The sequence below is a fragment of the Protopterus annectens genome, chromosome 3.part0, assembly GCF_019279795.1.
Source record: "Protopterus annectens isolate FY-2018-M chromosome 3.part0, PAN1.0, whole genome shotgun sequence".
In the NCBI taxonomy this organism is placed as follows: Eukaryota; Metazoa; Chordata; order Ceratodontiformes; family Protopteridae; genus Protopterus; species Protopterus annectens.
The window spans coordinates 537174416-537188314 of NC_056731.1; the positions used below are offsets into that span (position 1 = coordinate 537174416).

The window sequence follows — 13899 nt, forward strand, 5'->3', positions numbered from 1 at the left end:
CTTACTATTGTTTTAACCACTCTCTTCCAACAAAATGGCAGTTGTTTATTGCATTTTTCTGTACTTTTTCTAGATCTTGTCAGTAATGCCAAAAGAGACCCTTTAACATTTGAAGACTTTTTACCTAGTGAGGAGCCTGAAAGAAACCTTATGATGGAGCACCCTATAGATAGATTTCTTTTTGGAAGACACTATTTAAAATGAACTTTGTGATTTTGGAGCTTCCAATAAGATGAAGGAGCTGTAGTTTAATCTTGTCAGTATTTGAAAATTAGCAAGGAAAGGAAAAGCTTGTGTTTGTCTTGTATTTTTTTCAGTTATGGCCCATGCATTTGTGGCTTCTTTTGGACACTGTAGCAGTTCTTTCTGTTTGTGGTAAAGAACAGGCTTGTTTTGTTTTATTTATTTATTTTTTTTGGGGGGGGGTGACTTAATAATTTAGAAAAAGCCAAGCTCAGCATTTCTTACATTGCTTGAATTATAACTTGATATGTTTTGGTAGTTAACCTTCTTGCAGTAGTAGAACACTGCCTTCTTTTCAAAGGTCATACATCTATAGAAACAGCTGAATAAGAATAGAATTTAACACATTGTAGCCTCACCCAGCTTGTCAGAATGCAGACATGTCATGTTTTTGCTGGACTTTTGTAAGCGGTGCTGTAGATGGACAGTTTCTTACATTGTTAGAGATGTAAAATAGTAATACGCTTTCTTCCAAGCTCTGCATTGGCTGTAGGTTGTATGGTATCCTGCATGATGTAAAGAGTATTCTAACACTGAGCCGGGAAATGCTTTGCAGAAAACTGCTACAGATTGTTTTGTTTTTTTTCCCCTTTTCAGTGTGATGATGATAAACAAACCTTGTGAAATCTGTTCTGAAAGGGCCTGGTTGCATAGTCATTGTAGGATTGGGGGACACTTCAGCAATGCACTGAAGAACACATCTTGTGAAGTCTAATGACGGGGCTTGGTTGCGTAGACATTGTAGGACTGAAGAATGTAAATGTGTATGCATGAAGAATTTTCACCTCTGCTCTGGCACTGGCTATTAGAGGATGATGTCACTTTGTAGCTGATTGGTTGTCTTGGAGTCTGGCTTAGGGAGGAAGGGAAAAGATGCCGGCACTAGCCTCAGTAGTGTATTTTAGTACATGTTGTGCATATTTTTTAATGTTTTGCATGATCAGGATTAAGAATTGACGTTTGGTCATGTGAGCTGTTGGGACCTTTATATTGTAAGAGGACTTGATAATTAACAGAGAAATGAAGCGGCTGATTTGCAAGAGGATCTGTGACTGTAAGTTGCAGAATCTGGGTGGATGAAAGAACAGGGATGGTTTGGTACTATGGAAGGATTTGTAGCATGGAATGCATACATGAGTAACAGGGTGTCATCAGTTTGTTTCATGCTGGCATTTTCTGTTTTAGGATTAGGTGTGTACTTTATAGCAAAACAATGGAGTTATTTCTTTTTAAAAATACCAGTATTGTAAACAGAGATTAGTGAAGGGCTTTTGTCAAGCATTTTGTAGCACACACAAAGTGTAACACTATATAAACCTGTAGTTGTTTTTAGCACATTGCCATGTTTTGCAGATTAATCCATTTTTAACATCTTTAGTACCCACGACAGTTACGCTTAGCACTGACATTATGCAATTCTATAGAAAAGACTGAGGTAGGAATAGCTAATGTAGTTTTTAATATGCTTTATTTTTCATGCATTCAGATAAAAGCTTCGATGATGATGAATCGGTGGATGGAAATAGGTCATCATCAGCCAGTTCTTCATTTAAAGTTCCTGCTCCCAAGAACCCTGGAAATCCGACAACCAGTTCTCGGAAACAGTCAACGTCAGTACCTAAAACAGGTAAAAGTAAACTACTGAAATATATAGTACATTGTGTGCCCTCATTCTTTTATTTCATTTAAGTTTGTAGGAAGGTGTATTATTTCTTATGTCTGCAGTAGTCCTTGAACAGAGCAAAAAGTTTTTGCTGTTATTTTGTATATGCTGACACTTGCTGTGTGGCATAGTAGATTGCTGAGCTGTTCTACTTTCTTTAGAAATTGTGGCCTTCTAGGCCTTAAGTGACTACTTAAAGCTGACCATAGCAAGTTTGGTCACTGCACTTCCATTGTGTAGTTGTGTTTTGTTTGTTTTTTTTTGACAGTTCCAGTTTTTATGATTTTAAGTAGCCAAACTTTAGATTTCTTTCAAGCTATGATCCATTCTGTTAGGCTTTCACTAACATTCACCTTGTCTTGTTTTTTTGATAAACTTATTTATTGACATGTTTGTCATTGCATGGTACACATTGCAGATGCTTTTGCTCTTTAGCTGATTTTGCTGTATTCATTCATTCTTGATTACCCATTTAATGCAGTGCAGGAGCATGGAAGAGTGGATCCCTATCCCTGCACTCAGTTGATGCAAGATGTAAATGCTTAACCTGATGGCAACACCAGCCAATTGCAGACACACTGATACACACACATTCCGTTACACATTACTTGATAAACTGACATTACTAAAAAACTTACCACAGGTAATCTGCAGCACATCTATGGGATGTAGAAGCAGAGTCCCCAGCAAAAAGCCATGCAGGTAGAGGAATGCTGTGCAAATTCCATATAGAAGCTGCCCCCCCCCCACTCCCCCCACACACACACACACACACACACACACACACACACTGTGATCCCCACTGGAGCAAGATTTACTGTGATTCATTAGTGCTAACAGCTTCATCAGTGTGATTTTTCTTGCCTAATACTACCAGGTTCGTCTAATAAAGATGAGATTTTGAGATTCCATAAGCTAGTGCTCTGGGAGGGATTTGCTGTCCTGTAGTCTTGACACACAACAAGATTACATTTAGATGTGGTTATGGTGAAGTCATCATCCAATATATAGCAGAGGCAAAGGATGAGAGGTCAGTGGCTGCCCTGATATGAGCAGGGAGGTTCCTGTTTGATTGGATTATTTAATGGGTCTATATTATAAGCACTAAAAGACAAAACCGCGAATGCTCACATGAGTGAAAATGCTGGTAATCGAAAGTGTGATTGTGGGGTTGTGTTACAGTGAGAAGTGGGATATTTGCCCTTTTCTCCCTGTAGTGCGACCTCGTAGTTGGAATATATAGTTAGTGGGGTGCGCAGCCCCCCACAATAGCAAGTTCGATTACCGGCATTTTCGCTCACGTGAGCGTTCGCCATTTTGTCTTTTTTTGCTTATAATATAGACCCTTATTTAATATCGCATGTGGTTTATCCTGTAGTTAGAAACTGTTTTCAAGGGTTAGAGTATCCACTTTAAAAGCATTCCTTTTCTAACAAAGTTCACAGGGTATGTGTAGCACTGAATTATGCAATTTGACTTGTTTGGTCTACTTTGTGTACTGTATACACTGTAGATCCTACTTAATAGCGTATTGAGATTTTCTTCTTCCGCAGTTCTTAAGGGTTAGCCTATATTGTCTTGTGTACTTTAAAATTATTTGCTGCTTCTGACTTAATTTATCTTTTCAAGATATCTTGCCTTGTTCATTGTAACCCTTTTTAGGAAGTAATGTTTCCCATTACCTCCTTAAGTGGCCCACCTTACAGCTTCAAGTTATGCCCCATTAGCCAGCTGTGTTGACTTAAAGGGATAAAGCCCCAGTTTTTTTTTCCTTTTATCTAAAAGATTCTATCCATGGACAAATGTGTTGTTACCTTAAGGTATTTAAAAAGATCTGATGTCATTTTCTTTCAGTTTTAAACAAATGGGTTTCAGATCCTGCTCTGCAGCGTTTCGTCCTGAGTCTTGGATCCGACTCTCGAGCTCCTTCCCTTACCCATAATGCCCCCTACTGCTGCATTACATTAGATCTCGTTTGACACTTTGACAGTTCAGATGTGGATAGCATTCTCTCAAGCTCTGGATTGTGTTACCCAATTTTCTTTGTGAGTATAAGTAAAATTATATTGCTCTTTCTACTCTCATTCCATTTTCTTTTATACCCTTCCTCTCTCTCCTCATTTTTCTGTGATTTTCGCTGTTCTTTCTACAAGTTTTCCACCGGGCGTCTATGTTTTACCATTGTTGGTAACTACTTTCCCTCTGTCTTTCTTGCCTGATATCTGGGGGTATTTTTTTAATTAGCATTGTTGGTAATTTTTCTTTTTCTCTTTATTTAAAACAAACAAAAATATATTTTTTTCTTGTCCTCCTGTAACATGGCTGAAAAGCCAACAGGATTTAAGAAGTGCACTTCCTGTGGGCATAAGATACCCAGTTCTGATGGCCACAGGGAGTCTGTCAGTTTAGGTGCAGGCCATCTGGATACTCCTTGCCATATATGTGCAGGGTTCATTTCCAGGGATATCAGAGATGGTGTAATAAATTAGTTTTAAAGGACCTGCTTCCAACTTCAGCTCCTCCTTCTTCTGTTTGTATTTCAGGGGCTCTACCCCCTCACCAAAAAGTCAGAATGTACTTCGGAGCCGAGAGGAGCACAGGAAACACTTGCCTGCCTGGTCTCCTAAATAGGCTGTTGCATTGGACCTTCCTACAAAGCTATTTAAGCCCTCCGATCTGACATCTTAAGATCTGATGTCATCAGTCACCAAGTCTCTTAGCCCTCCCCTGGAGCCATTTTCACCAAGGATGCAGTCCCACTTTTTGCAGGAAACTCTCAGGAGGCTATCTAGTCCACCTTCCACATCATCTTCTGTCAGGACTTCCCGAAGTCTCCTGGAGGCAGATGTGGATAAGAAGATGAGGAAATTTCTCGGAGGTCAGATCCAGATGGAGGTCCTGCAGTCTCTATCTCCTGTCGCATCTGTGAACCTTCAACCTGTTTCCCATCCCATCGTTTCTCCTTCTCCAATCTTATCAGTGATTTCAGAGTTGTCGGATCCAGAGTCCTGAGGGTAGAAGCGTTTTGATATTAAGATAACTTCTTCAACTCCTACTGTGCCCCTGGCTTATTAGGTGCTGACCTCCGTTGAGGAGGACGAGCCTAGATGCTGCACAGCTCGGGTCTGACTCCTGGTAGGGTTAGAGCTTAACAGAACTGGGAAGTATGGCACCAGTTAGGTTGGCTGAGGCTTTTCCCAGTCCCTTCACCTTTCATGTGGTGGAGAAGAGTGTTCTTCCATCCGAGAACTCTTTCAACTCTTAGTTCTTTGGATCCAGCTTCTGAGCTTCATCTGCCTGTTCCATAGGGACATGAGTACATGAGGGTATGAGCTTCCAGGCAGGAACTTCCTATTTCTTACGACACTTCTCCAGATCATAAACACACCTCTCTGGAACAAATAAAATCTTCAGAAAACCACAGGTAGCAGCCAGGTAGTTCTAAAACAGGTTTAATCCATGTATTTCACAATCCACAGTACACAGTAAGCACTTTCATCCATAAAAGGACTTTTTCAGATTGAATAATGTGAACAAAACACAATTGCTTAAAAACATTTCAAAGAAGACACATGACTTAATTATTGATGATGCAACTTCCTCCTTTTGAGATAAGCCACAAATTCATCTCTATCATTCAGCCCAGGTGGATAGCATGCATTGAGTTTAACTTGCCAAACATATTCCTTCCACCCAAGCTCTTCTTCTGCATCAAATATATTGTTAATATTGATCACTTCATCCAAGACAACAAACTTTAGATCAACTTTACATGCTGGACTGTTTTTATAATGCTTCCCAAATGCATTTTTTTCATCTTTTGCAGCAACAGCATACTTATGCTCATAAATTCGTTTGTTCATTTCTCTTGTTGTACGTGTAAAAAGCAATGGAAAGCACTCAAAGGACCAAATAAACAGCAACAGAGTGCTATCAGCTCGAAAGAAAAAAGAAACATAGTAAAGGGACAATTTGTGAGGGGATCGAGAATGACCAGTCTAAATGAAGACTTTGAAAAGGAATGTAATAAACTGGAAAAGATGTTTATAGAAAGGGGGTATCCAAAGAAGTTTGTGTCTGATATAAGAAGAGAAGTAGAAGAGTGTAGGGGGGACAGATTTAGGCCAATTATAGGAATAAATGATTTTATGACATTTCAAGAGGGACAAAATAAAGTTAAAACTAGAGAAGAAAAGTTCCAAAGAAACTTGATAGTGGAATATAATATGTATAATTTTAAATTTTAGAGATACACTACAAAAAGAATGGGATAAATTCGTAGCCCTTACTGACATAGATGAAATCAATAATATCAAACCAAAAATAATATATAGAAATTCTAGAAGTTTAAAGAACATGTTAGAGAAAAGGAAAAAGAACACACCACAGATAAGTAGTAATAAAAAGGTAGGAACCTTTAGATGTGGTAGGTGTAATCAGTGTTCCTACATTAGTAACAAAAGTGAAATCTTTTTAGAAAGTAGAAATTTATTGATTAAAAGTAAGGGTTTTTATAATTGTGACACCAAAGGTGTGGTGTATTTGGCAACTTGTGACAAATGTCCCTCCTACTATATAGGAAAAACTGAAAGAGAATTAAAGAAAAGAATGTATGAACACTCCTATGATATATTAAAGGAAAGAGACAAATGCTCTCTTTAAACATAGTAGAAATTGTGTGGGTTGTAGATTCCATTTTTTGTCCTTCAACAAGTTAAACAGGATGCTAGGGGTGATATTTGGGAAGAGATTTTGGAGAGTAGGGAACTGTGGTGGCAGGTACACCTAGAAGCAGGTAAAAAACCTGGATTAAATGATTTTTTAAGTATAGTTTCTCTTTTAAAGTTAAAAGCTAATAAAATATAAGTGTAGTAAGAGTTTTTTAACACCAGAGGACGTTTACAATCAGATTTTATGAAGACAATATATATTTATACACTTTTTAAGAATCTATTATATTAAATCACATTATTCTTATTTATTAATGTTATAAGATATATATTTTATTTATTTAAATTGTCATGATATTTATTATAGATGTCAAGATTTTTAACATAATAAATAGTAACATAGAATAGTTTTAATTAATTACATATTCATGAGTTAGGATTGTCTGATTTGTACATTTAAAAGTTGTATTTTATGTCTTATTGGTCAGTGTTTGAATGAGTTTTGTATTTAAATGCCAATTAATTATTAGTAGTTGTCTGATGAAGTCCATTGGTTTGGACGAAAACGCATGATAACAGTTGTGGATTGAATAGCGTTTATGTGGATGTCCGTTTCATGTCATTAAAATTTTTCAAAGAAGAATTGAGAGTTCTTTCGAGCTGATAGCACTCTGTTGCTGTTCTCTTGTTGTACATCCTACATAGAATTGCAGGACAAAGTCCCAAATAAACAATAAATTTTGATTTACAGCTGTATCTTCCCTGTATTTTAATTAAATACCCTCCAACTGTAAATGTGTAATTTTTAATGACGGATATAAATGAGTTAACAGTTGGTGGGTATTTAATTCAAGTCTTGTTTCATTATTGCTCCTTTTGATGGATCGTCTTTGTTTGGGACCACTGTTAAAGACGCACTTTCCCATAATGTGCAAGAAGAGAACACCTCGTCTGCCATAGGAAACTTTTTTTTTTTTTACCCTGCAGAGATCCTTTTCTAGGAATCAGCGTGGCGGGAAAAAGATGTGGTTCCAAAAATTTCAATGACTTTTTCAGGCGTCATGAAGGGGATATTTTGCCAGAGGCAGAGAGGAAATTCCAATGGAAGACGCCTTCCTTGTGGCAGAGGAGGGTCTGCAAAACCAAGGGTTTCGAGATTCCTTTTTGGATAGACCCTTTCAGCACTCCTAAATGGTTGCCCATCTGTACTTCTCTTGAGATGGTTAGGAGGTGCTTGTCTTTGCACCCAAAAGCCTGGGCAACCATCACAAAAGATTCTTGAGTGCAAAAGATCATATCTAGAGTTATTTTATTCTCTTTTTACAAACTTCTCCACCGAAACAGAAAGGTCTCCCCTATGTCCCACCCAGTTAGTGGGAGTTAGCACCTCTAGAAGTTCAAAAGCTGCTACACAAAGAGTCATCCAAGAGGTCCCACCAGACCAGATAGGATCCGGAATTTACTCTGGGTTCTTTTTAGTGCTGAAAAAAGCAGGGAACCTGAGACCCATTTTGGATCTCGGTTATGTAAGCCAGTTTGTAAAGAGCTCCGAGTTCCAGATGGTCATGTTTCAGTCCATAGTGCCTGTTTTACAGGACAACTGGGCATGCTACATAGATCTTCAAGATGCATCATATCACTTTAAGATGAACAGCCGTTCTTGGAGATATTTGCACTTTCGTGTGGGTGCCAGAAATTAGCAGTTGAGAGCTCTGCCTTTGGACTCAACACAGCCTCCAGGGTGTTCACCAAATATATGGCAGTGGCAGCAGCTCATCTCAGACTGCTCAGATTGAGTGTTTCCTTATTTGGACGACTGACTCCTCACTGCCTCAACCACACATCTCCTCGAAAAAGCTAGGGATTACTTTATTCCAATTGTGTCAGTTCTTGGGGATCACATTCAGGCTTCCCAAGTCCCATATTTAGCCATTTCAAGTCTTTTAGATTATAGGAGCTCGCCTAGACACAATCAGTTGGACTTTCTACCACAAAGCAGAGTACATAACTTGAAATTGCATATTGGTCAGATTCTCACACCCTTCTTCTTCAGCCAAATTAGTTCTTCAAGCCTTGGGGGGGGGGGGTGTCAGTGGATGTGGCAGCCCTGCTAACCACTGCTTTTCACTCCCAGCAGTTCAGTGGTCGATTCTTTGACATCCTTTGAACCATCCTATAAAACTTTCTTAGGCTTGCAGAGACTTCCTTACTGTGGTGGATTCAGCCCAACAAGGTTTGTCAGTGTCATCCTTTTATATTTCTTCCCCCAAAGGCCATGTTGATCATGGATGCCTTCTAGTTGGAGTGGTGTTGGGGAGTGGTGTTTCTTTGGACTAATTGTTCCTTTGGACTAACTGTTCAAGGAACATGATCCCCTGAAGAGACCAATTTGCATATAAACGTTTTGGAGATGAGAGCAGTCCTTTTAGTGTTGCAGAACTGTCAGAGCTCTCTTCCTCTAGGAACAGTTGCTGTCCAGACAGATAGTATGTCAGTGGTATGGTACATCAGTAAAGAAGGGGGAACTAGGTCCTACCCCCTTTGCTGAGAATCTAGTGTTTCCCGCAGAAACTAGGGTAGCTAGTAGCTGTAGCATAGTCCAGATACAGGTTTGCTGTAGCTGGGTCTGTTTGTTATGAGCATGTTTTCTAAGCCATCTTTGATTGGAAGGGTCTCTTCTGCACTCTAGTGAAGGGTGTGCTTTGATTGGAGCCTGTCTGGTGAAGGGTGGTTGGTCAAGGGCTAGAAGTAAGCATTTCATTGGTCCTTTTGAACCTTTTTAAAGTTTTTTTAGCTTCTGGTATTAAAGCCCTGCATTTGAGCAGGTTTCTGCTTGTTTGCGTGTCGCACAGTACCATGCACTACCACGGAATTGTGCAACATAACTGGACAGATAAATTCAACATTTTTTCCCCTAGATAAAGCTGTAGCACATTAGTGTAGCCCTCATCCTTAGTACTTTCCTGATCAAAGAAATACTGCTAGTGAGCTGCAACCTATTAAACCACCAGCAACCCCCTCCCCCTGGCAGAAATGTCTATCCATTGAGCTCCTCCTTGATAGATCCTGAAAAGCCCCCCTTTGTGATAACCATCTTCAACCTAGCATTATGGACAGTTGGACTACACTTGTTTCTCCTACCAACCTTGTTGACTTGGTTCTGTGAAGCAGTATTGCCTCATATGCACCGACAGCCCTCTACTAATAACTAACTCTAGTACAGAATCCGAGAGATGTATTTACACCAAGAATTTTGGATCCATGCTCTGTCACACTCAAAATACATACACAAAAATATTTCAAGCACGGGCATCAGTGCCCTTCTAGCTTGCCAATATACCACAACACTTGTTCCCATAATATGTGCCCAGGCTCTCTTTAAAAATATCTAAACTAGTCCTTGTTTTAATGTAATTTGGTAGTCTGTTCCATGCATTAGCTGCTCTGTCAGAGAACCTATTAGTACACTTCTCATTCCTGTAGAATCTTCTACATAGGTGTCTGATGATTCTCAAGTACACTTTGATAGTTCCAAACATTTCCAGAGGTAGTTGTCTCTAAATGCCCTATATACGTGGATAAGATCTTCTCTTGGATATCTGTAAGAGACACTGTACAAGTTCCAAATATTCTAGTCTTTCATAATGACTTAAATTTTCACATCCATGGATGCCGTAGGTGCATTTCCCCGTGTACTTTTTCCAGTTTACTCATCCTTGTTTTATTATAAGGTTTCCATATTGTTATTACATGCTCAAGTTTGGGTCTAATGTAACTAACAAACAATTCATCAGTTTTGATTTTCTAGACTTTATGAATCTTTTTTTATACAGCTTATAGTTCTAAAGCTATCATTAGCCAGTTGGTTGATATGATTAGAAAAACTCATAGCTGAATCTACCCATAAACCCAGGTCCTTAAATGAGTCTGCAGTTTCAATCACCATGTGCTATATTAAATATTCACCTATTTATGTCTCCCAAATGTCATATGCTTAGTTTTTGATGTATTTATCAGCATATTATTCTCCTGTGCCCAAATAGTCTATTTAGTCTAGTCTAGTTAATTTCCAGACATGCAATAACTGTAGCACATGTAATCAATTTACCCAGTTTCATGTCGTCTGCATATAGAATGTAGAACACCACCTCAGATGAAAATGTGAGGTCTGAAAAATACAGTCTAAGCAAGTAAGGGCCTAGGACAGAGCCCTGTGGAATACCTTGACTGTAACAAAGGATTTCACCTGTCCAGTTGCTGTATGGCACTTGCAACGGCCTCTTTGTAAGCCATGCATCTGTCCATCTTATCAAGAGTACATCAATATCTATTTCTAATCTATTCATCAGTGTTTTGTGTATGACCCTGTGAAATGCTGAAGTTAAATCTATAAAAATTACATCACAGCATGATTTTGCATTCATAGCTGTTAGTACATTGTTATAGAACATCATGTTACTGGTGGTAATAGATCTATTTTCAATATATACTTGTTGATCTATGGTTTCAAGTCCCAACCTATCCAGTTCGGACAATAACTTGTCCAATATTACCTTCTTCATTATTTTTCCACAACATGAAAGTAGACTTAAGGTTCTGTATGACTCTAGGTTTGTCCTACTCCCCTTTCTCTTAAAGACAGGTTTAATAAGCGCATGTTTCCAATCTTGAGGAATCTCCCCTTATTTATATAACCTAGCGAATAATGGATATAATGGTACCATAAGTTATTGCTCAAGTGTTTTCAGGTCATTGTTACTAATTCATTCTCTTCCCTGTGCTTTGTTTTGATCCAGTTTGTGCAGTTCTTTTTCAATATAATCTAATTTTATTCCAGTATCTGAGGTTACATGGATGTCACTAGGACAGTGTCTCACCCCTTTTTTGGAGCCAAACTGTTTTGCATAATATTTTGTAAATATATCTATAATCTGTTGCGTCTGAGAGTAAATTTTAGAATCTGCACACACACTATCAATTTTTATGTCTTTACTCCTTCCACATTTTACGAAACTGTAAAAAGTTTTCCTGTTATGCTCAATATCTTTATATACATTTTCTTCAAATTTTCCTTGATCTTGTCTGACACTATGCGTAATCTGTTTGCCCAGCCTGATTATTTCAATTTTCAAAGTTGTAGTTCAACCTCTCTTCCATTTCTTATATATTTTGTTTCTCACCTTAATCGGATATCTTTTTGTTATGGAAATACATCCCCCTGACATTGTATGCCTAGTTTCTGATGTTAAACTTTTTTTTTTTTTTTTTACAATCAAACAATGTATGTTTCAAAACTTTCTACACTCCATTTGCAATTTTTCCACTGAACACATCACTCCAGTTAGTTGTACATAGTGACTGTTTTGCTTCCATATAATCTGTAATTAACCTTCTGTGCATTGGTTTAGATTTCATTTTGGCATAATTATCTACAAACAAATTAACCTTTATAACTCCATGATCACTGCACATCAATGGTGGTAAAACTTGAAGTAACTGTAATTTCTTTAGGAACACACACAATGTCTACTTTGTTCTGTCCCCTGGTATTTTTTTTTTATATTTATTTATTTTTTTTTAACAATCTGAAGCAATTTTTGTTCCTAAGAATACGTTGTAAATAATTTCCTTACTGATGTTGTTGGATCAATATTATTCCAGTCTGTTTCTGGTAACTTTGTCTCCAGCTAATATTCTTCCCTCCTGTGTTTCATGCAAGAAATGTATGACTTCCTCTAGGTCATCTGCACTTAATTTTGGTGGTCTACATACACTAACATTTGTTATGTGTTCTAGAGTTGTCGTTATTGTCACATTTACACAGTTTATAGTATTGGTGTCATCACTGAACATGCAATAATCACAGGTCTCATAACTATCTTTAATCCCTGTCATAACACCTCCATCTGATTTTTTGTTAGAATGTTTGCTACAGTAAAAACATTTGTATCCTGACCAAACTGGTTTCCAGTCATTGGTCTTTAACCATATTTCACAAACAATAACAACAACAATCTTGTGAGAATGTAGCAAATTTTCCAATAAAAAACTTTATTAATGCTCTTAGCATTAACTACCATCAGAGATGCATCAGATGTTGCTATCTATGAACTGTTAAATTATCGACCTGGCAAAAATCCTGCCTAGTATAACACTGAAAAGGTTGTCAACCCACTCACCACTACTCATGCTCATACCACTACTCATACACACAGTACGCATCAAGCACAAAAATCAACATTTGAGGAGGTTCTGTCAGAAAACGTAATGAAACACCAGAGACCTCTAAAACACAAGACTGCTACAACTAACACAGTTCCCACAGCACCCATGACACACGGTAACAGAAGTGTCCACCTACCAAGCCAGTAAGATCCAACACTCAAAAAAACTTTTTTTTTTTTTCTTAATGGAGACTCCATAGTGAGACACACGGATATCCCACTCACCAGTAGGACAAGGAGAAAGTCTCTGTCAATTGCAAGGATTCATCAGATCACGCATGCACTCAGGTGTCTCGGCAACAAGTACCATTAATTTATTTTTATTTTTTTTAACATTTGTTAACCGGGAAAGTCCGACGTGGAACAAAGCTAATTTTCACAGGAGGCCCGAGGAGAAATACTCCAGATGCATGTCTGCCTACCATAATTCATGTTGGAGTGAATGACCCAAGACTTACTGACTGGACTATATGAAGAGAGACATGATTGTGTCCCAGACAGGTATGTCCCTAGCCGTGAGCAGCATACTACCCTCACCTAGAATACCACAGTATAAACAAAAAATGATTGATTTCAATAATTGGCTTAGTTTTTGGTGTCATTCAAAGGGGTTCCAGTTCCTGTCAGCCTTGTAAATCATGGTCGACAAACCTCACTGCTTTGCCAGAGATGGTTGCAACTGGCACCTGTAGGCTTTTGGCTGCTGGCAAAAGCTATTGCTTCCCCCATAGTGCCTTTTTTAGGCAAGGTCTCGGAAATAAACTTACCAACTGAAATTTGCCATTTATAACAAAATAAGGGTTATGCTGCTAAATGTTAGGAGTATAAATCAAAAAAAACGCACACCCTGGAAACACTTCTGTCACTGGAAGATGTAGATGTCTGTGCAGTCACAGAAACCTGGTCCAAGACCTCAGAGAGTACCCTGGCCTTGCAAGGCTACAATGCCTTGCACGCCTTCAGACCACAAAACGAGCATGTGAGAACCAAAGGAGGCCGTATTTTTATCTATATTAGAGGTAAATTCACCTCCCGTCTAGATAGACTGGACAATTCCATGGAATTACTCCCAGTTCAGGTTATGGTGAGTAAGACCGCA

The 13899-nt window shown here is 38.4% G+C and overlaps 1 protein-coding gene across 20 annotated transcripts in view; it reads left to right on the top strand.

The window, feature by feature from the left end:
- The window catches only part of CLASP2 (cytoplasmic linker associated protein 2), a 7203062-nt gene that overhangs the window by 1631927 nt on the left and 5557236 nt on the right, over positions 1 to 13899 (top strand). For 16 of the 20 annotated variants that reach the window (XM_044064956.1, XM_044064947.1, XM_044064955.1 and 13 more), the window contains one exon: positions 1730 to 1870. In XM_044064956.1, the coding sequence (XP_043920891.1) occupies positions 1730 to 1870 (141 nt within the window). Of the gene's footprint in view, positions 1 to 1094; positions 1298 to 1331; positions 1435 to 1729; positions 1871 to 13899 lie in introns of those variants that run through there. The other 4 variants (XM_044064959.1, XM_044064965.1, XM_044064966.1 and 1 more) reach the window with 3 other exon arrangements.